At 38.6% G+C, this 24,565-nt stretch overlaps 1 protein-coding gene across 1 annotated transcript in view; it reads right to left on the bottom strand.

Moving 5' to 3' along the window:
• Positions 1-24,565, bottom strand: part of LOC123753024 (keratin-associated protein 10-6-like) — an 80,532-nt gene that overhangs the window by 15,874 nt on the left and 40,093 nt on the right. The window contains exons 6-8 of the mRNA XM_069329623.1: positions 15,069-15,191; positions 12,740-12,862; positions 11,870-11,992 (exon numbers count right to left, since the gene is read on the bottom strand). Coding sequence (XP_069185724.1) covers positions 11,870-11,992; positions 12,740-12,862; positions 15,069-15,191 — 369 coding nt within the window. The remainder of the gene's footprint in view (positions 1-11,869; positions 11,993-12,739; positions 12,863-15,068; positions 15,192-24,565) is intronic.

Below are 24,565 nucleotides of genomic sequence, written 5' to 3'. Positions count from 1 at the left end.
TCCCCTGCTTCAACCCCCAACAACTTCCCTGCCCCTTCCACACTTGCATTGCACCCTTCAATGACCCTATCGGGCCAAGCCATACCCTCCTCAAACCCACCTTCTGATCCCTCCTTCTCTACTACCCCCTCCAGCTTCCCTACCCTTTCTACCCCATTGCCTTCAATTCCATCTGCTCCATCCCTGCTCCCCCCTCTTCCCCTCACCCCCAAACCCCACCCAACCCGCACCCCTGCTCTGCACCCCCCATCTCCCATATAACCCCCTCACCTTGTGACCTCCTATACCCGCCAAACACACACCGAAACTACGACGTTGCTACAACGTTCGAGCAAGTTTTAACACCTCCTAACCAGTTATAACAACCAATATATCAAGTTGTAACAACGTTCTAATACGTCATAAACACGTTAAGCCAAGATGTAACAACTTTATTACAAGTTGTAACAAGCGGAAAATAGAGACAGTTTCGGTTTGTGTTTCCAGGGATAACCCCTTCCCCCATCTCCCTCCTCCCCTATTCTACCCCAAAACCCCCACCTACCCCTGATTCCCCCCTTTGACTGATACACCCTGTCTTCCACTCCCAACACCCATGCTCCATTCTCCCCTCAGCCCTGTGTCTCCACTATCCTTCTCCCACCCAATCTCTCAATCTTTATCAGACACTCAGCCTCACTCTACTTCTCAACCCCTCTATGCCATTTAGACTCCTCCCTAATTTTCAGACCCACTATGCCCTTCCTAACCCCCTAGATGCCCAGACACCATTCGCCTCCCAGGCACCCCAAGGCAGCCACCAGCACCCCTCCAAGGCACCCCCCAGCCCCCATCCACCCCTTAGACCCCCAGAGAATGAGCGAACTCTGGTACCAGAGTTTTCAAGAAGAGTCTCAAGGTTTGGTACACCAATGCTGATGGGGTATCCAATAAAGCAGAAGAGATAAAAGAAAGAGTTAGTGAGGCAGATCCCGACATAGTTGCAATAGTGGAAACTAAAATAAATGGCATGTTCTCGGATGCAATCTTTCCAGAGAGGTACCAGGTGATAAGAAAAGAAAGGACACAGAGACAGGGAAGGGGAGTGGCACTCCTAATAAAGCGGAAATGGAAGTTTCATGACCTGGAAAATCGGGGTACCAATGAAAGCACAAGCTCCATACATAGAATTCTGACAGCGAATGGGAAGAAGATTGTGATCTTGATCATCTACAATCCCCCCACTAAACAGTAGAAGGCCCAGGCTGGAGTATGATGGCAGCATCAGGGCATGTATAGATGAACTGCAGAGGGCAGCAACAATAGCGCATAGAATGAGAGCGAAACTGCTGGTCATGAGGGACCTAAATCATGGAGAGAAAAACTGGGGAAACAAGAAATCCCCATTGCTGGGAGAAAACGTGGGGAGCGAAGTTAGTAGACGTTTTAGACAGGATTTCCTAACACAACATGTGAAGGAAGACACAAGGGGAAAAAGGAGGGGATACGCCGAGCCTATTAGACCTGATTTTCATCCAGAATGTGGAAGACGTCGAGAATTTGGAACATGACATACCAGTAGGAGCCAGTGACCATTGTGTCCTAGTCTTTGACTACATGATGGAGCTCAAAATTGAGACCAAAGGACAAGAGGTATGGGAAAGGAGAGTTGATTACAGAAAAGGGGACTACCGAAGGATAAGGGACTACCTGGGAGAAGTGCAGTGGGAGGAGGAAATTAGGGGAAAGACTGCAGGATATGATGAACCAAGTCATATGGAAATGCAAGGAGGCCGAAGAGAGATTGATCCCAACAGCAAAGGAAATATGCAGGAGGGGAATATAATAACCCATGGTTTAATAGACAGTGTCAGGAAGCAAAAATGAGAAGCAGGAGGGAGTGGAGGAAGTACAGAAGACAAAGGACAGAGAACAACAGGATTACATTTAAGAGAGCTAGGAACGATTACATTAACATAAGACGAGTATCGGAAATAAATTATTAGAATGATATTGCAATCAAAGCGATAAAAACTACCTAAATTACTACATATCCATATAAGAATGAAGATGTCGGTAAACGATCAAGTGACAAGATTAAGGAAAACCGAAGGGTCATATTCAGAAAGTGACAAGGAAATCTGCGAGGCACTGAATGTTAGTTTCCATGGAGTGTTCACAACCGAGCCTGAGCAGTTCCCATTGTTAGAAGAGATTACCCTAGATGAAAGACTATCAGATATAAAGGTGACAGAAGAGGAGGTAATGAAACATTTGACAACACTGGATGCAACTATGGCGGTTGGACCAGACAAAGTATCACCGTGGATACTAAAAGAGGCAGCGCAGGCCCTCAGTGTGCCTCTAGCAATGATCTTTAATGAGTCATTATGTCGGGAGAATTGCCCAGTTGCTGGAAGAAAGCAAATGTCGTACCGATTTTCAAGAAAGGAGATAGAGAGGAGGCACTTAACTACAGACCCGTATCTCTGACAAGCATCCCCTGCAAAATACTTGAAAGAATAATTAGGTCAAGACTTGTTGCACACCTGGAGAGCATTAGGTTTGTAAACAAGCACCAACATGGGTTCTGGACAGGGAAATCATGCCTAACAAACCTTTAGGAATTTTATGATAAAATAACAAGGATAAGGCAGGACAGAGATGGTTGGGCAAACTGCATATTTCTAGACTGCCAAAAGGCCTTTGATACAGTACCGCACATGAGACTGCTAATCAAACTTGAGAGGCAGGCAGGAGTAAGCAGAAAGACCCTAGCATGGGTAAGGAACTACCTTACAGGAAGGAGCCAGAGAGTATTGGTAAGAGGTGAGAAGTCGGACTGACGAACAGTAACGAGTGGAATACCACAAGGATCGGTGCTGGGATTAATTCTATTTTTAATTTACGTAAATGATATGTTTACAGGAGTGGAATCATACATGTCAATGTTCGTGGATGACGAAAAATTAACGAGAAGAGTTGTGACAGATGAGGATTGTAGGATCCTCCAAGAGGACCTGAACAGGTTGCAGAGATGGTCAGAGAAATAACTACTGGAGTTCAACACGAGTAAATGTAAAGTTATGGAAATGGGACTAGGTGATAGGAGACCAAAGGGCCAGTTCACAATAAAGAGGAACTGCCTACCTGTGACGTTTCGAGAAAGAGACCTGGGCGTGGACGTAACACCTAATCTAACTCCTGAGGAACATATAAATTGGATAACGACAGCAGCGTACTTTGTACTGGCAAAAGTTAGGACATCATTCAGAAACCTAAGTGAGGAGGCTTTTAGGGCGCTTTACACTGCCTACGTGAGACCAGTCTTAGATTATGCCGCCCCATCATGGAGTCCTCACCTGAAGAAACACATAAGTAAACTGGAAAAGGTTCAGAAGTTTGTGACGAGGCTTGTCCCAAAGTTACGAGGGATGGGATATGAAGAGCATTTGAAGAACTGAACCTTACGACACTAGAAAAAAGAGGGAAGCGGGGGATTATGATAAGACCGTATAAAATACTCAGGAGAACAGACAAAGTGGAAATAGATGAAATGTTCACACATAATAGCAATAGAAGGAGGGGACATGGGTGGAACCTGAAAACTCAGATGAGTCACAGAGATGTTATGAAGTTTTCTTTCAGCGTGAGAGTAGTGGAAAAATGGAATGCACTTAAGGAACAGGTTGAGGAAGCAAACTCTATTTATAATTTTAAAACTAGATATGATAGGGAAAAGGGATAAGAGTCATTGCTGTAAACAACCGATGGCTAGAAAGGCGGGATCCAAGAATAAATGCTCGATCCTGCAAGCCCAAATAGGTGAGTACAAATAGGTGAGTACACACACACACACACACACACAGCCGGTGGCCGAGCGGACAGCACGCTGGGCACGTGATCCTGTGGTCCTGGGTTCGATCCCCGGGCGCCGGCGAGAAACGATGGGCAGAGTTTCTTTCACCCTATGCACCTGTTACCTAGCAGTAAATAGGTACCTAGGAGTTAGTCAGCTGTCACGGGCTGCTGCCTGGGGTGTGAGTGGTGTTGAAAAAAAGTAGTAGAAACAGTTGATTGACAGTTGAGAAGCGGGCCAAAAGAGCAGAGCTCAACCCCGCAAGCACAACTAGGTGAATACACACACACACACACACACTCACACTGTGTTCAGGATGCAGGCTGGAGTGAAAGGAAAGGTACTCCATTGGATAAGGGAGTAGCTAAGTAACAGAGACAGCGAGTCACTGTGAGGGGTGAGGTCTCAGATTGGTGAGACGTCACCAGTGGAGTCCCGCAGGAGTCAGTCATTGGACCTATACTGTTTCTGATATATGTAAATGATCTCCCAGATGGTATAGACTCGTTTCTCTCACTGTTTGATGATGATGCAAATATTCAAACAGACTGAATGAATGGTCCAACAAATGGCTATTAAAGTTCAACCCAAGTAAATGTAAAGTAATGATACTAGGCAGTGGAAACAGAAGATCAGACACAAGATACAGAATAGAAGATGAAGTACTTCATGAAACGGACAGAGAGAAATATCTAGAAGTTACATCTGCAACATACACGAGGCTGGCTAACATCAAAACATCCTTCAGGAACCTGTGCAATGAATCACAATAAAAAATGCTAAACACTGATTGATGAAGATTAAGCCACCCAAAAGGTGACACGGGCATGAATAGTCCGTAAGTGGTGGCCCTTTTGAGCCATTACCAGTATCAAGAGCTGATACTGGAGATCAGTGGAGGTGGGAATGCACCCTGCATGACGGGAGATGTCTCCCTTGTGAATGTGTTAAGATGAAGATGAAGCCATCCAAAAGGTGGCACGGGCATGAATAGCCCGTACGTGGTGGCCCCTTTTGAGCCATCACCAGTATCAATAGATGATACTGGAGATCTGTGGAGGTGCGACTGCACCCTGCGTGACGGGGTACAACATATATATATATATATATATATATATATATATATATATATATATATATATATATATATATATATATATATATAATATATATATATATATATATATATATATATATATATATGTATATATATATATATATATATATATATATATATATATATATATATATATATATATATATATATTTATATATATATATATATATATATATATATGTCGTACCCCTATGTCAACCTAACCTAACTTTTTCGGTTACCTAACCTAACCTAACCTATAAGGATAGGTTAGGTTAGGTAAGGTTGGTTAGGTTCGGTCATATATCTACGTTAATTTTAACTCCAATAAAAAAAAATTGACCTCATACATAATTCAATGGGTAACTTTATCATTTCATAAGAAAAAAATTAGAGAAAACATATTAATTCAGGAAAACTTGGCTTATTAGGCAAATCGGGCCTTGCATAGTAGGCTGAGAAGCGCGTTCTGGCTATTAGGTACGACATATATATATATATATATATATATATATATATATATATATATATATATATATATATATATATATATATATATATATATATATATATATATATATGTAGTAGGCTGAGAAGTGCGTTCTGGCTATTAGGTACGACATATATATATATATATATATATATATATATATATATATATATATATATATATATATATATATATATATATATATAAATATATATATATATATATATATATATATATATATATATATATATATATATATATATATATATATATATATATATATATATGTCGTACCTAGTAGCCAGAACGCACTTCTCAGCCAACTATGCAAGGCCCGATTTGCCTAATAAGCCAAGTTTTCTTGAATTAATTGTTTTTCGACTACCTAACCTACCTAACCTAACCTAACCTAACTTTTTCCGCTACCTAACCTAACCTAACCTATAAAGATAGGTTAGGTTAGGTTAGGTAGGGTTGGTTAGGTTCGGTCATATATCTACGTTAATTTTAACTCCAATAAAAAAAAATTAACCTCATACATAATGAAATGGGTAGCTTTATCATTTCATAAGAAAAAAATTAGAGAAAATATATTAATTCATGAAAACTTGGCTTATTAGGCAAATCGGGCCTTGCATAGTAGGCTGAGAAGTGCGTTCTGGCTACTAGGTTCGACACATATATATATATATATATATATATATATATATATATATATATATATATATATATATATATATATATATATATATATATATATTTATATATATATATATATATATATATATATATATATATATATATATATATATATTTATATATATATATATATATATATATATATATATATATATATATATATATAACCTATAAAGATAGGTTATAAAGATAGGTTAGGTTAGGTTAGGTAGGGTTTATTAAGTTCGGTCATATATCTACGTTAATTTTAACTCCAATAAAAAAAATTACCTCATACATAATGAAATGGGTAGCTTTATCACTTCATAAGAAAAAAATTAGAGAAAATATATTAATTCAGGAAAACTTAACTTATTAGGCAAATCGGGCCTTGCATAGTAGGCTGAGAAGTGCATTCTGGCTACTAAGTACGACATATATATATATATATATATATATATATATATATATATATATATATATATATATATATATATATATATATATATATATATATATATATATATATATATATTAGTATATTTTGGTAGCAGTCTTTCCTGTAGACATATATTATTAAATATGACCGAAAAAGTAAGATTAATAATTCTAACACGAATTTTCTCAATCTTTCGTACATTTCTTTTCACTGTTGGAGGTAAATCAAAAATCAATTCTCCAAAATTCATTTTTATTTCTAGTCTGCCGCGACACGAGCGCGTTTCGTAAAACTTATTACATTTTCAAAGACTTTAGTTTACAAATACACAACTGAATAGAACTTACGTATCTCCGATTTTATATCTACATTTGAGTGAGGTGGAAGGGGTGATGTGGCATTAATCAACACAAGACAGAACAAGGGGTGGTATTAATAGGGTATTAATTTCATCAACACAAGACAGAACAAGAGGTGACAATAATAGGGTATTAATTTCATCAACACAAGACAGAACACGAAACAATGGGTATTGAATAGAAGTGTTTGTAGAAAGCCTATGGTCCACATTTCTTGATGCTTCTATATTGGAGCGGAGTCTTGAGGTGGGTAGAATATAGTTGTGCAATAATTGGCTGTTGATTGCTGGTGTTGACTTCTTGATGTGTAGTGCCTCGCAAACGTCAAGCCGCCTGCTATCGCTGTATCTATCGATGATTTCTGTGTTGTTTACTAGGATTTCTCTGGCGATGGTTTGGTTGTGGGAAGAGATTATATGTTCCTTAATGGAGCCCTGTTGCTTATGCATCGTTAAACGCCTAGAAAGAGATGTTGTTGTCTTGCCTATATACTGGGTTTTTTGGAGCTTACAGTCCCCAAGAGGGCATTTGAAGGCATAGACGACGTTAGTCTCTTTTAAAGCGTTCTGTTTTGTGTCTGGAGAGTTTCTCATGAGTAGGCTGGCCGTTTTTCTGGTTTTATAGTAAATCGTCAGTTGTATCCTCTGATTTTTGTCTCTAGGGATAACGTTTCTATTAACAATATCTTTCAGGACCCTTTCCTCCGTTTTATGAGCTGTGGAAAAGAAGTTCCTGTAAAATAGTCTAATAGGGGGTATAGGTGTTGTGTTAGTTGTCTCTTCAGAGGTTGCATGGCTTTTCACTTTCCTTCTTATGATGTCTTCGACGAAACCATTGGAGAAGCCGTTGTTGACTACCACCTGCCTTACCCTACAGAGTTCTTCGTCGACTTGCTTCCATTCTGAGCTGTGGCTGAGAGCACGGTCGACATATGCGTTAACAACACTCCTCTAGTACCAGTCTGGGCAGTCGCTGTTGGCATTTAGGCACATTCCTATGTTCGTTTCCTTAGTGTAGACTGCAGTGTGGAAACCTCCGCTCTTTTCCATGACTGTTACATCTAGAAAAGGCAGCTTCCCATCCTTTTCCATCTTGTAAGTGAAACGCAGCACGGAACTCTGCTCAAATGCCTCCTTCAGCTCCTGCAGATGTCTGACATCAGGTACCAGTGTAAAAATGTCGTCAACATACCTGCAGTATATGGCCGGTTTCAAGTTCATGTCGACTAAGACTTTTTGCTCGATGGTACCCATGTAGAAGTTTGCAAACAGGACACCTAGGGGAGAACCCATGGCGACCCCATCTACTTGCTTATACATGTGCCCATCCGGGCTCAAGAAGGGTGCCTCTTTAGTACAAGCTTGGAGTAGTTTCCTCAGAATATTTTCTGGTATGTCGAGAGGAGTACAGGCTGGATCACGATACACTCTGTCGGCTATCATTCCGATTGTCTCGTCCACAGGTACGTTGGTAAACAGCGATTCTACGTCCAACGAGGCTCTTATCCCTCTGGCCCGTGTGCCCCGCAGTAAGTCAACAAATTCCTTTGGAGACTTCAGGCTGAAGGCGCAAGGAACATAAGGAGTCAGCAGGCCGTTGAGTCGCTTCGCCAGTCTGTACGTGGGTGTGGGTATCTGGCTAATGGTTGGCCGAAGTGGGCTTCCAGGCTTGTGCGTCTTGACATTTCCATACGCATATCCAGGTTTATATTCCCCAATGATCTTTGGCAGGTGGAGTCCGGATTTCTTGGCGTTCACAGTTTCGATCAGTTTGTTGACCTTTGCTTTTAATTCGGCTGTAGTGTCCTTCGTTACCCTTTGGAACTTAGTTTGGTCATAGAGTATGATGTTCATTTTCGCCAGATATTCGTCTTTTTTAAGAATGACATATATTGGCGACTTGTCACCTCTCCTGACAACTATCTCCTTGTTCTCACGAAGGCTTTTAGCTGCCGCTTTAAGCTCGGGGGACAGTATGTGAGGATGTCGAGGTGTTGTTCAATGCGGGTACGGATACTTTCGTCGATGTTGCTATTTCTCCACTCGTTTGTTGCATGAAGTAGTTGCGTTTTGTTGTCTTTGATTTCATTCTCTGCCTTGTATATCTGATCACGAATCAGATCCTCGCGATATTTTATCGTGAAGGCTTGATTCCTTGCTGCTGGGTCGTGCGCTTTAATATTAGTATATTTTGGTAGCAGTTTTGATACCTTACAAGCAGAACTTATTGCAGAAGGAGGAAAGAATCGAGGCAATTACAGAAGCACCATACTGTCCCCCGAGCTTAAAGCGGCAGCTAGAAGCCTTCGTGAGAACAAGGAGATAGTTGTCAGGAGAGGTGACAAGTCGCCAATATATGTCATTCTTAAAAAAGACGAATATCTGGCGAAAATAAACATCATACTCTATGACCAAACTAAGTTCCAAAGGGTAACGAAGGACACTACAGCCGAATTAAAAGCAAAGGTCAACTAACTGATCGAAACTGTGAACGCCAAGAAATCCGGACTCCACCTGCCAAAGATCATTGGGGAATATAAACCTGGATATGCGTATGGAAATGTCAAGACACACAAGCCTGGAAACCCACTTCGGCCAATCATTAGCCAGATACCCACACCCATGTACAGACTGGCGAAGCGACTCAACGGCCTCCTGACTCCTTATGTTCCTTGCGCCTTCAGCCTGAAGTCTCCAAAGGAATTTGTTGACTTACTGCGGGGCACACGGGCCAGAGGGATAAGAGCCTCGTTGGACGTAGAATCGCTGTTTACCAACGTACCTGTGGACGAGACAATCGGAATGATTGCCGACAGAGTGTATCGTGATCCAGCCTGTACTCCTCTCGACATACCAGAAAATATTCTGAGGAAACTACTCCAAGCTTGTACTAAAGAGGCACCCTTCTTGAGCCCGGATGGGCACATGTATAAGCAAGTAGATGGGGTCGCCATGGGTTCTCCCCTAGGTGTCCTGTTTGCAAACTTCTACATGGGTACCATCGAGCAAAAAGTCTTAGTCGACATGAACTTGAAACCGGCCATATACTGCAGGTATGTTGACGACATTTTTACACAGGTACCTGATGTCAGACATCTGCAGAAGATGAAGGAGGCATTTGAGCAGAGTTCCGTGCTGCGTTTCACTTACGAGATGGAAAAGGATGGGAAGCTGCCCTTTCTAGATGTAACAGTCATGGAAAAGAGCGGAGGTTTCCACACTGCAGTCTACACTAAGGAAACGAACATAGGAATGTGCCTAAATGCCAACAGCGACTGCCCAGACAGGTACAAGAGGAGTGTTGTTAACGCATATGTCGACCGTGCTCTCAGCCACAGCTCAGAATGGAAGCAAGTCGACGAAGAACTCTGTAGGGTAAGGCAGGTCCTAGTCAACAACGGCTTCTCCAATGGTTTCGTCGAAGACATCATAAGAAGGAAAGTGAAAAGCCATGCAACCTCTGAAGAGACAACTAACACAACACCTATACCCCCTATTAGACTATTTTACAGGAACTTCTTTTCCACAGCTCATAAAACGGAGGAAAGGGTCCTGAAAGATATTGTTAATAGAAACATTATCCCTACAGACAAAAATCAGAGGATACAACTGACGATTTACTATAAAACCAGAAAAACGGCCAGCCTACTCATGAGAAACTCTCCAGACACAAAACAGAACGCTTTAAAAGAGACTAACGTCGTCTATGCCTTCAAATGCCCTCTTGGGGACTGTGAGCTCCAAAAAACCCAGTATATAGGCAAGACAACAACATCTCTTTCTAGGCGTTTAACGATGCATAAGCAACAGGGCTCCATTAAGGAACATATAATCTCTTCCCACAACCAAACCATCGCCAGAGAAATCCTAGTAAAAACACAGAAATCATCGATAGATACAGCGATAGCAGGCGGCTTGACGTTTGCGAGGCACTACACATCAAGAAGTCAACACCAGCAATCAACAGCCAATTATTGCACAACTATATTCTACCCACCTCAAGACTCCGCTCCAATATAGAAGCATCAAGAAATATGGACCAATAGGCTTTCTACAAACACTTCTATTCAATACCCATTGTTTCGTGTTCTGTCTTGTGTTGATGAAATTAATACCCTATTAATGTCACCTCTTGTTCTGTCTTGTGTTGATGAAATTAATACCCTATTAATACCACCCCTTGTTCTGTCTTGTGTTGATTAATGCCACATCACCCCTTCCACCTCACTCAAATGTAGATATAAAATCGGAGATGCGTAAGTTCTATTCAGTTGTGTATTTGTAAACTAAAGTCTTTGAAAATGTAATAAGTTTTACGAAACGCGCTCGTGTCGCGTCAGACTAGAAACAAAAATGAATTTTGGAGAATTGATTTTTGATTTACCTCCAACAGTGAAAAGAAATGTACGAAAGATTGAGAAAATTCGTGTTAGAATTATTAATCTTACTTTTTCGGTCATATTTAATAATATATATATATATATATATATATATATATATATATATATATATATATATATATATATATATATATATATATATATATATATTTATTTATATATATATATATATATATATATATATATATATATATATATATATATATATATATATATATATATATATATATATATATAATTAAATATCAATATTAACAATATCTTTCAGGACCCTTTCCTCCGTTTTATGAGCTGTGGAAAAGAAGTATATATATATATATATATATATATATATATATATATATATATATATATATATATATATATATATATATATATATATATATATATATATATATATATATATAACTTCCAGATCGTGTTATGATAAATATATAAATTTATATTTAACTTTTTTCGTCAGTCATGTTCCGTTTTAGAATAATTTCTTTTTTCAGTAGGAAGATGAGCAGTTAAGTTAATAGCTTAAGTATTATCACTATGGCATAATGATTTACATAAACAACTTACTCTTAACGCAACAGGAGCAGCTTGGACTAGTGCAGATATTGTAGATTGTGTCCTCATCTGTGTTACATTTGTCGCTGCAGTGGCCTCCCCTGGCTGTACACGCGCTGGTTGGAGTTTTGCAGTCTGAAAAAATTAAGTTATAAATAATTAATACTCTATAGGTTGTCCATATACTCTATAAACACTCTATAAACAAAAGTGTTTTGGCAATTATTAAAGATAAAAACCAGTGACTAAATTGGAAAATTACATACTTGAATTACATAGTAAGTTACGAAGTCTGCGTAACAATATCTATTAAACACCACACTAAATTCCAGAAAAAAAAAAAAAAATATATATATATATATATATATATATATATATATATATATATATATATATATATATATATATATATATATATATATATATATATATATATATATATATCGTTGTAATTAACTGCCCTTGATTTTGCTCAATTAGTATATTTATTGAATCAAATGCTTTAAATAATATTCTTAGTCAATTGATTACTTTTTTAAGCACATAATTTATCACAGTCATATAAGTAAATCTTTAATGTCCCACACACCATGTAACATCTTCATACTCAGAACAACAGTATGAGACTCAAAATATATGTTACGAAAAGTAAAATCTGTAGTGTTTGGCATTTATTTTTTAATGTATTGAAAAATTTATTTTTAAACAAGTTTACTGTATATCTCCAAGATTGTTTTGTTAATGATTAGTCAATAGTTTTATAGTATTTTGTTTTCCTATCATTGGAACTGCATGAACAATTATTTTTTACTATAGTAGAATGAGCAGCAGTGGAATTACAATTCTAAATATGCCATCTCTGAATTAAAGAATAATCTGTACTTTTAACGCAACAGGAGCAGCCTGGAGTGGTGCAGATATTTTTTATTGTGTCCTCATCTGTGTTACATTTGTCGCTGCAGTGGCCTCCCCTGGCTGTACACGCGCTGGTCGGAGTTTTGCAGTCTGTGACAAAAATGTTTAATTGCATTTTAATTAAGAAAGTGTTGTAGACAGTTGAAGAAGATAAAAGAGAGAGAGAGGTATAGAAGGAATCAAAGAAGGCCAGGGAGAGACCTTCTAGTGTTTTTACTGCTTAGACGCAGGTCCCTGATCAAGAAGGAAACATGATCAGAGTGATCCAAGCTGTGTCAAAGTTGTCTGAAGTGTTATTCAAAAGGATGAAGTCAACCATTTCCTTAAACACCTGTGCTTATCTGGCCCCAAACAATGGGGCCAGATAAGCACATCAACAACTGTTACATATTTGTGCAGATCTGCTGGATTCACACAAATCTCTCTAGCTGAAGGAATTTTGCCCTCGCAATGTTGATGGTGCATATAGTTGCAAGTCACAAAGCAAAAAATCATTCAATTATTAGCAAAGTTCTTGTGACAAAATCTCAAAAACAAATAACTTTTTTATTACCAACATAGATTACTGTTTCAGGAAAGATCATTCGGCTTCTGATCTTTTGCTAATACTCTTCACAAAGTAGCATCAGTCATTGGAGGACTCCAAGACTAGTTGTGCCATAGACCTGAACACTACAGACGACTTTGATTGGGTTTATCACTTCAGAGTTCTACATATCTTCAAGCACTGTACTGTAATTATACTGTAATATTTACATATAGGAAAAAACAGCTGTACAGACAAGGCAGTAAAGATACTTCCAGTCTTATTTTGCATCCCCATACATTTTTGACAGCAGGGATTGCAAAACCTAATATGAAGGACCAGTTTGCTCCTGTCTTGAGTATGCACCGCTCTTCAATTTGGTCTTCTCCGGTGAAAGATGGCTCATCTAGGGTTTTGACCCATTCTGGTTGGAATATTGCTCAATACAGGAAAGATGTTGTGAACGTATTATTATCTTCAAGGCCAACGCTCAAAAGACTCCTCAGCTGTCCCACCATCGAGGTCAACCAGAAGTTGACAAACACAAAACAAGGTGTTCAGTAACCAACAGTCTCATGCTGGCTGTGCCTTTCTATAGAACATCGCTGTATCAGCGATCATTCGTGCCTAGACTGACTCGCAGTTGGAACATGTTCACTTAACATGGACATACACGTGAAATGAATTTAACCGAACAAATGAGTTCTGTAGCACACAGCCGACTCCTGGTTCATTCTCTATCATATGTCAGAGCAATATATCATTACATTTTGTTTATTCCTGATGAGATCTATTAATAAGCTTATTATTAAATGAGTTTCTGAGATAAATCTCAAGATGACCTGATGGAGGATAATAATACCTCATAGATTGGAGAATCATTAATCCCCATATTAAGGGTTATTAGCTCGGGAACATCAATGACATTCCCAATAAACCCTAGTTCAAGTTAAAAAACAGAGTGAAAGAAAGAGAGAGAGAGAGAGAGAGAGAGAGAGAGAGAGAGAGAGAGAGAGAGAGAGAGAGAGAGAGAGAGAGAGAGAGAGAGAGAGAGAGAGAGAGAGAGAGAGAGAGAGAGAGAGGGAGAGACAGAGAGAGACAGAGAGACAGAGAGAGAGAGACAGAGAGAGAGAGACAGAGAGAGAGAGACAGAGAGAGAGAGAGATAAATAGAGACAGAAAGACAGAGAGAACTTTTTATTCAAAGGTGCAAAACTTCAATGAGACGATAATATGGATTTTTTTATGACATGAACTAATTTAATAAAACATTTTCATTTATTAACGTAAACAACGGGAATTGCATTGTTGGCATTTGTTAACTAATGTACCAAACAAACATTTAACTCTTCAAAGAAAATGTTAATAAAACTTCAAATGTTTATTAATGGAAACCAAGAATCTATGAAATGCACTTGCATGATTCATGATTATTTCAAACAACTTTTCTTTAAAGAGAGACATGAAGGTTCTTTAAACAGCTGTCAACTTTTCATTATACTGCTTAATGAATAAAACTACTTGATTAATAATTCAATTACAAAAATAACTTATTTAATGTATTACAAGCATAAATTATTTCATTATAATATTTTGTTGAGACACCAAATCATTGAATCGACATTTAAATTTTATATTTAATTTAAATTTTTCATTGATTTTTTTTCACCTGCGTATTCAGAATAATTGCTGTTAAATTCAGGAAAAATATCAGTGAAGTTATTACATAAAATATTATCTTTATAAATACGATTTACAAGGAAAATCTTACTTTTAACGCAACAGGAGCAGCCTGGACTACTGCAGATATTGTTGACTGTGTCCTCATCTGCGTTGCATGTGTCGCTGCAGTGGCCTCCCCTGGCTAAACACGCGCTGGTCGAGATTTTACAGTCTGTAACAATATTTAATGCCATTTTATATTATTAAACGTGTTCTAGGCTATTACTGTAAATTGAATATGAGAGAGAGAGAAGGTAAACAGAGAGATAGAGATAAGGAGAAATTAAGTAAGAAAGCTAATTAAAACAAAATGCAGGAACTGTTGAAGAAGAGTTATAACATGTTATTTATTAAACAAAATTAATTATGTCTACTTATTAATACAATATCAATATTTAAACAATTTCCAAAATTTTAAGCCCACGTCATTGCACTTTTGAAAATTTGCAAACTAATGTAGTAGAGAAGAATGTTCAGTCTCTGTTAAAAGAACTTCAGTCTCCTTAACCACCAACAAAGAAAGAAAAGAAGATTTAGGGTGACATAATAGAAGTGCACATATGGATGAATGAAGTAATATGCCAAAGGGAATATTAGCAAGGTATAAGGAGTGTAAACACATAATGAAATACAAAACAATGGGTATAAACTGGGTAAGTTTAATTTTTTTTAAATGAAGGGTCTTTTAATCCCTGGATAGTTTTCTCAAAGGTCCTCCATAACTCTGCATAGTTCTATTAAAAGTCCTCCATAACTCTACATAGTTTTCTCAAAGGTCCTCCATAACTCTGCATAGTTCTATTAAAAGTCCTCCATAACTCTACATAGTTTTCTCAAAGGTCCTCCATAACTCTGCATAGTTCTATTAAAAGTCCTCCATAACTCTACATAGTTTTATCAAAGGTCCTCCATAACTCTGCATAGTTCTATTAAAAGGTCCTCCATAACTCTGCCTAGTTTTATCGAAGGGCCTTCCTAACCCCCTACATAGTCACTCTGGATAGATTGAAACTCAGCTGACATAGGTCAGTGGGTCGAAGCGTCGGCTGAAAAGTTTTAATATAATAGAAAGCTTGCTCTAACCAGATGATCCTTTAAAGATTTATTCTTCCTTAATGCTAACATTGGAGGCCTCTGTGGAACGATAAGCCATGCGGGATGTTCTCTATACATGTTTTTAAGCCATTCCCACATATCTCTTATTCTGTTGTAGGGGGCATGCAATTCCTGGAAAATTACAAGAGAGGTAAGATCACTCTCTCATTAACGTCGCATCTCTGTCCCGCGTCCAGTAGAATCTGCTTGTTTCTCTCATGCAGTTTTATGTACCTTGAGCTAATTTAAATACAATTTACATTCGCTCTGCTTCCCAGGACCTTCGTTACTACTGCTAGAATAACATCATTTAGGTATCCTCTACTTCTGAATAATGTCCAAAGGTTTTGGACATTTTTGGACTGTCCACTGACACAAGGAATTATTATTATTATATAATAATAATAATAATAATAATAATAATAATAATAATAATAATAATAAATTTTTATTCCGGAAAAGTACATACGTAGTTGATTTACAAACATAATGTTGGATTTATAGATAGAGCTGGTACATACAATACCTAAAGCCACTAATACGCATAGCGTTTCGGACAAACTTATCATAATATATATATATATATATATATATATATATATATATATATATATATATATATATATATATATATATATATATATATATATATATATATATATATATATATATATATATATGTATATATATATATATATATATATATATATATATATATATATATATATTTATATATATATATATATATATATATATATATATATATATATATATATATATATATATTATATGTATATTATAAATATATATATGTCGTACCTAATAGCCAGAACGCATTTATCAGACTACTATGCAAGGCCCAATTTGCCTAATAAGCCAAGTTTTCCTGAAATAATATATTTTCCCAAATTTTTTCTTATGAAATGATAAAACTACCCATTTCATTATGTATGAGGTCAATTTTTTTTAATTGGAGTTAAAATTAACGTAGATATATGACCGAATCTAACCAACCCTACCTAACCAAACCTAACCTATCTTTATAGGTTAGGTTAGATTAGGTAGCCGAAAAAGTTAGGTGAGGTTAGGTTAGGTAGGTTAGGTAGTCGAAAAACAATTAATTCATGAAAACTTAGCTTATTAGGCAAATCGGGCCTTGCATAGTAGGCTGAGAAGTGCGTTCTGGCTACTAGGTACGACATATATATATATATATATATATATATATATATATATATATATATATATATATATATATATATATATATATATATATATATATATATATATATATATATATATATATATATAGAGCCTACATTGCCAACATTACGGATGAAAAAGCCCTGATTAAGCTAGACTTCAAAAATGCTTTCAATCTGGTTAGAAGGGATGCAGTACTCAGTGCGGTTCATCGCCTTTTTCCTTCCCTCTACCCGTTTGTAAACTCATGCTACAGCAAGAATCTAACTCTGCTTTTTGGGGAACATGAAATTGAATCACAAGAAGGTGTCCAACAGGGTGACCCCCTTGCTCCTTTTCTTTTATGCCTAGTCATCAAGGAAGTCACCGATAACCTGTCCAGTGAGCTCAACATTTGGTTTTTGGACGATGGTACTCTAGCTGGCTCCCCAGCCTCACTCTTGGACGACATAAGAATAATTCAGGAGCAAGGAGCAAGCCTAGGTCTTACCCTGAACCCTTCCAAGTGCGAAATAACCTCCACCAACCAGCGCATAATAGAGCAAATAAAGGTTGTTTTGCCTGACATTCATGCAACCAACCCTGAGGACAGCAAACTCCTAGGTGCTCCTCTTGGAAGGAATGCCATCGACGGGGTCCTTCGTAAGAAGATCACTGACCTGAAGAGGATGAACGAGAGGATTGAAGACATCGATGCTCATGATGCACTTTACCTCATCACCAGACGCTTGTCCCTCCCCAGGCTGACCTACTTTCTAAGATGTTCGCCATCTTTCAACAATATTAAATTAGAAGAGTACGACAGCTTGCTGAAATCAACAATAGAAAAAGCCCTCAATCTTTCCTTCAGCGACTCACAGTGGAAACAGGCCTCCCTTCCTGTCAGACTCGGGGGCCTTGGCGTGCGCACAGCAACACAAATTGCTGTACCAGCGTTTCTGTCCTCTTCAGTGGGGTCTGACAACTTGGTGAAGGAAATCCTACCTGAGCACCTAGTTCAACAGGCAGGGGTACATGATCCCAGCTTCACAGACTGCACAACCAAATGGGTCTCTCTCGCAGGACCAGCACCCCAACCACCGCCTTCTGAAGCCCATAAGCAATCCAGCTGGGATCGCCCCATTGCCGACCAAGAAGCTGCGACTTTGCTAGAAGCTGCGACAACACCACATGACACTGCCCGATTTGGAGCTGTAGCAGCTCCCCATGCAGGTGATTTCCTATTAGCAACCCTAATGTCAGCAACCGGCACCCGTCTCACACCGCAGGCCCTCCGAATTGCCGTGTTTCTCCGCCATGCTGCCCTAATCCACACCGAATACAGGTGTATTTGCGGCGAGGCAGAGGCCGACAGGTACGGACGGCATGGCCTTCTCTGCCAAAGGACAGGAGGATGGCATGAAAGACACAGCGAGGTCAATGACATTATTAATAGAAGCATTACCACAGCCGGTTGTCCAGCAGAGAGAGATCCCTGTTACCTAATGTCCTGCAACTCTGATGAACCTGTCGGCCGCCCAGACGGAATCACGGTGAACCCCTGGAAGAATGGTAGATAGTTGGTGTGGGACTTCACTTGCGTTTCAACTTCAGCCAATACCTATGTTGACTTCAGTGCTACACAAGCAGGAGCTGCCAATCACCGGGAAGCGGCAAAGTCACGTAAATACAGAGACCTTGAGCACCACTACAATTTTGTCCCCATTGCTTCAGAGACACTTGGTGCCTGGGGTAAAAGTGCTGCAAGCTTTTTGAAGGAGTTCGGGGTCTAAGCTAATCGAAACAACCAGAGACCCTAGAGCTGCCAGTTTTCTTTTTCAGCGCCTTAGTGTGGCAATCCAGAGAGGAAATGCTCACTGCATCCATGGTTCCTGCCCGCCATCTGAGGAGCTGGAGGAGCTATACAACTTGTGACAAGCAGCCTTGTACCCTGCATGTAATCAATATTGTAACTTTTTTGTGTAATGACATTTTCAAATAAAGTTAGATAAATATACACACATACTAAAAGAATAGGGGTGGTAAGAGAAGAAAATATAAGTGTTCAGTGAGGATCCACAAGTTCTTCTCTGAGTACTCTTTACTTTCTTCTCCGAGGCTATGGGTCCCTACACTTGCACCAGAGGTGGTACCCCTTCTAGGTATTAATATATATATATATATATATATATATATATATATATATATATATATATATATATATATATATATATATATATATATATATATATATATATATATATGTATATATATATATATATATATATATATATATATATATATATATATATATATAAATATATATATATATATATATATATATATATATATATATATATATATATATGTATGTATATATATATATATATATATATATATATATATATATATATATATATATATATATATATATATATATATATATATATATATATATATTAGTATATTTTGGTAGCAGTCTTTCCTGTAGACATATATTATTAAATATGACCGAAAAAGTAAGATTAATAATTCTAACACGAATTTTCTCAATCTTTCGTACATTACGCTTCACTGTTGGAGGTAAATCAAAAATCAATTCTCCAAAATTCATTTTTATTTCTAGTCTGACGCGACACGGGCGCGTTTCGTAAAACTTATTACATTTTCAAAGACTTTAGTTCACAAATACACAACTGAATAGAACTTACGTATCTCCGATTTTATATCTACATTTGAGTGAGGTGGAAGGGGTGATGTGGCATTAACACAAGACAGAACAAAATGTGGTATTAATAGGGTATTAATTTTATCAACACAAGACAGAACAAGAGTATTAATAGGGTATTAATTTCATCAACACAAGACAGAACACGACACAATGGATATTGAATAGAAGTGTTTGTAGAAAGCCTATTGGTCCATATTTCTTGATGCTTCTATATTGGAGCGGAGTCTTGAGGTGGGTAGAATATAGTTGTGCAATAATTGGCTGTTGATTGCTGGTGTTGACTTCTTGATGTGTAGTGCCTCGCAAACGTCAAGCCGCCTGCTATCGCTGTATCTATCGATGATTTCTGTGTTGTTTACTAGGATTTCTCTGGCGATGGTTTGGTTGTGGGAAGAGATTATATGTTCCTTAATGGAGCCCTGTTGCTTATGCATCGTTAAACGCCTAGAAAGAGATGTTGTTGTCTTGCCTATATACTGGGTTTTTTGGAGCTTACAGTCCCCAAGTGGGCATTTGAAGGCATAGACGACGTTAGTCTCTTTTAAAGCGTTCTGTTTTGTGTCTGGAGAGTTTCTCATGAGTAGGCTGGCCGTTTTTCTGGTTTTATAGTAAATCGTCAGTTGTATCCTCTGATTTTTGTCTGTAGGGATAACGTTTCTATTAACAATATCTTTCAGGACCCTTTCCTCCGTTTTATGAGCTGTGGAAAAGAAGTTCCTGTAAAATAGTCTAATAGGGGGTATAGGTGTTGTGTTAGTTGTCTCTTCAGAGGTTGCATGGCTTTTCACTTTCCTTCTTATGATGTCTTCGACGAAACCATTGGAGAAGCCGTTATTGACTAGGACCTGCCTTACCCTACAGAGTTCTTCGTCGACTTGCTTCCATTCTGAGCTGTGTATATATGTCTTGTGTTTGAATTTAATACCCATTCAATACCCATTGTTTCGTGTTCTGTCTTGTGTTTGAATTTAATACCCATTCAATACCCATTGTTGAAAGTTTGTTTTCACCTCATCCACCTCACCCAAATGTAGATAAAAACTCGAAGATGTGTAAGCTCTATTCAGTTTCAGTTGTGTGTTTGTAAACTAAAGTTTTTGAAAATGTAATAAGTTTTACGAAACACGCTCAAGTGTCGCGTCAGACTAGAAATAAAAATGAATTTTGGAGAATTGATCTTTGAATTACCATCAACAGTGAAAAGAAACGTAAGAAAGATAGAGAAAATTCGTGTTAGAATTATTAATCTTACTTTTTCGGTCATATTTAATTATATATATATATATATATATATATATATATATATATATATATATATATATATATATATATATATATATATATATATATATATATATATATATATATATAATATATGTCGTACCTAGTAGCCAGAACGCACTTCTCTGCCTACTATGCAAGGCCCGATTTGCATAATAAGCCAAGTTTTCCTGAATTAATATATTTTCTCTATTTTTTTTCTTTTGAAATGATAAAGCTACCTATTTCGTTATGTATGAGGTCAATTTTTTTATTGGAGTTAAAATTAATCTAGATATATGACCGAACCTAACCAACCCTACCTAACCTAACCTAACCAACCCTACCCAACCTAATCTAACCAACCCTACCTAACCTAACCTAACCTATCTTAACCGAACCTAAAGTAACACAAGTAAATAAATTATGGTCTTAATATAAAATAATAATAATAATTCAAATAAACTATTTGGAAAAAAATTATTGGAAATAAAGAAAATCACTCGGCCTATTAGGCAAATCCGGCCTTGCATAGTAGGTCGAGAAGTGCGTTCTAACCACTAGGTACGACATATATATGTCGTTTTGTCCTACAGACAAAAATCAGAAGATACAATTGACCATTTACTATAAAACCATAAAAACGGCCAACCTACTCATGAAAAACTCTCCAGACAAAGAGCACAACGCCTTAAAGGAGACTAACGTCGTCTATGCCTTCAAATGTCCACTTGGGGACTGTAAGCCACAAAGAACTAAGTGTATAGGCAAGACAACAACATCTCTTTCCACGCGATTAACAATGCATAAGCAACAGGGCTCCATTAGGTTTAAGTTTCATGGCCCTAGAACTGGCAAGCAGGGGGTTGAAGACAGGGGCGAGGATGCAGAAATCTTGAGCTAGGAACTGGAGACGAGGTGAAGAGGGGAGATGAGAAATCGGTGGCCCAACCACCGTGGGTAAGAATTGCAGCAGATGCTGCGGTTTGGTGGTAAAGTGGAGTTCTCATGGTTGCTTGCTGATGTGTCTTGTAGGAGGCAGGGCTTCTCGTCGCGGTGTTCTTTACAGCATTACGTTGGTGTTCTACTGATTACTTGATTTACTCGGGCGCAGATCGTCGGTGTACTTCTTCCCAGGCCTCCTGGCCAGTTTGTTGGTCTTGCTTCGCGTTGGTACGGTGAGGCTATCGTTGGAGGTAGCTTCCAGCCTGAAATCTTTAGTTGTGTAGGAGTCCTTCAGTGGAGGAGGTAGTGTTCCAACCGGGATGTCCTCATCTGACGAGTCAGCTGACTCAGAAGTAGATGCAGGGAATCTTGAGGGATGAGTTCTTGCCTGTTGAGGCTTAATGGGACCTGCAGCTGATTTAGGACGTTGAGAGGGTTCGCACAGGAGAGGTGGAACTGTGGCAGTTGTCGATAGAGGAGGCGTCGGCGTCTGGGTGTCTTGTGATAAAGTTGCTGGAGGAGCAGGCTTTGCAGCTGTTGATAGTAGATCAGTGAGCACGGCGGCGTTCACGGTGATGTCAGGGACCGAAACTGTATCTTGAGAACTTGAAGTGGTGTTGGTGAAGACTTCCTCTGGAACTATGAAAGCTGGAAAACCATTTGCTTTGTATAGAATATTTAATATTCTTACGTATTCCTGGAGGTTATTGCAAGCTATCATGCTGGCCGCTGATGTTAACGCTTGAACTGTGCTGTACAGTGGTTGGTCGGTGTGAGCCGGAGGTGGCGTCGGCTGGCTCGATGAGTTGCTGGCTGGTGTTTGGGAACTGGCTCCCCATTGGCTGGTAGTAGCAGTGGGACGTCCTCCCGGAAGCTCCGGGAAAATGGCGGCTTGGGCGTTGAAACCTGAAGTAGAGGTGGTCGCTGATTGGCTTGTTGCTTCAGAGGTACTGGCTCCGGTAGAAGATGTGGATTTCTCCATGTTTTTGATGACATCTTGTCTATGAGGACAACGTATGGAGATTGCAGGATGGTCGCTTTTGCAAAGTAAACAGCATAGTGTTTCTGACTTGCAAATGGAGTAATGGTGATCAGCTGAGCAGAGGCTCCACTTCTGAATACGCTGGGTACATTTGCTGGTGGAGTGGGTGTACTCGTAGCACCGGAGGCACTGGTTGACGATGTGAAAACGTTCCATCTTCACACGGAATGGCGGAATGTGAATACCAAAGCTGTAAACTCCATTTCTGGTAGCCATAGTAGCCACAGCTACGGTCTCGAAGGTCAGCTTCAGGGAGCGATTTCTGTTGAAGAAGTGAGCTTCGTGAAGCCCTAAGTTCGGGTTTGATTCCTTGAAGTCGTGCATGAATGCGCTTTCATCTGCTTCATCTTGTTCCACGATCCATTGGCTGAGATCATGAATAACGACAGAGCGTGCAGCCGGTACTGGCATGGGAAGTTGAGATAAAGATGTTGATTGGAGAAATTGACGCTGAAAAAACAGAAGTTTGTCGACTTCCTCCTCACTATAATAGAAGAAGAGGATGTCCGTGCCTTCCTGTTTGATGTCGTTAGGTGTCACTCCTGCAATGTCTTTAAAAAGCTTCAGGAGTGATGTCTTGGAGAATGGTTGCTCGTTAAGGGGCGTTCCCCGGATCTTGTAGCGTTTGTGGCGCATGGTGAACTTCCTGGTGGCCGATGAGTCTCTCTCAAAGACTGGAGATGGAGATGGCCTCCTGTCTTTACTCGGCATAAAATACCAAGTTAGGAGTGGGGTCTGACCATCTAGAGAGACGCAAGTCTTCTGCCAATTATTTACCCACTCTGCAGTGATAGGTGCGAGAGAGAAGAGCTGGAGCAACGAGAACACGTCCGGCCGTGACGGTTGCAAGTTGCTGAATCCGTGATCTCTTCCCATAACCAGACTATCACCAGAGAAGTCGTAACAAACAATACAGAAATCATCAATAGATACAGCGATAGCAGGCGGCTTGACATCTGCGAGGCACTACACATCAAAAAGTCAACACCAGCAATCAACAGCCAATTTATGCACAACTATATTCTACCCACTTCAAGACTCCGTACCAATATAGAAGCATCAAGAGGAAGCATAGGCCAATAGGCCCTTTGCAGTTACTTCCATTCTTTCCTTTCACTTATCCAATTTATCCCCATTGAACCGTGTTCTGTCTTGTGTTGGTCAAAAGTTTGTTCACCTCATCCAAAACTGTTTCAACATATCACCTCACCGAAATGCGAGTATATAAGACAAGCTGTTTAGTGTTAGAATTAGTAAAACTCTTTTAAGTGTTTTCAGGTTACAGTTGTGT

This window comes from Procambarus clarkii, chromosome 23 (assembly GCF_040958095.1).
Source record: "Procambarus clarkii isolate CNS0578487 chromosome 23, FALCON_Pclarkii_2.0, whole genome shotgun sequence".
Taxonomy (NCBI): Eukaryota; Metazoa; Arthropoda; class Malacostraca; order Decapoda; family Cambaridae; genus Procambarus; species Procambarus clarkii.
The sequence above is the reverse complement of the archived record's forward strand: the minus strand, read 5'-3'. Positions and strand labels throughout refer to the sequence as shown.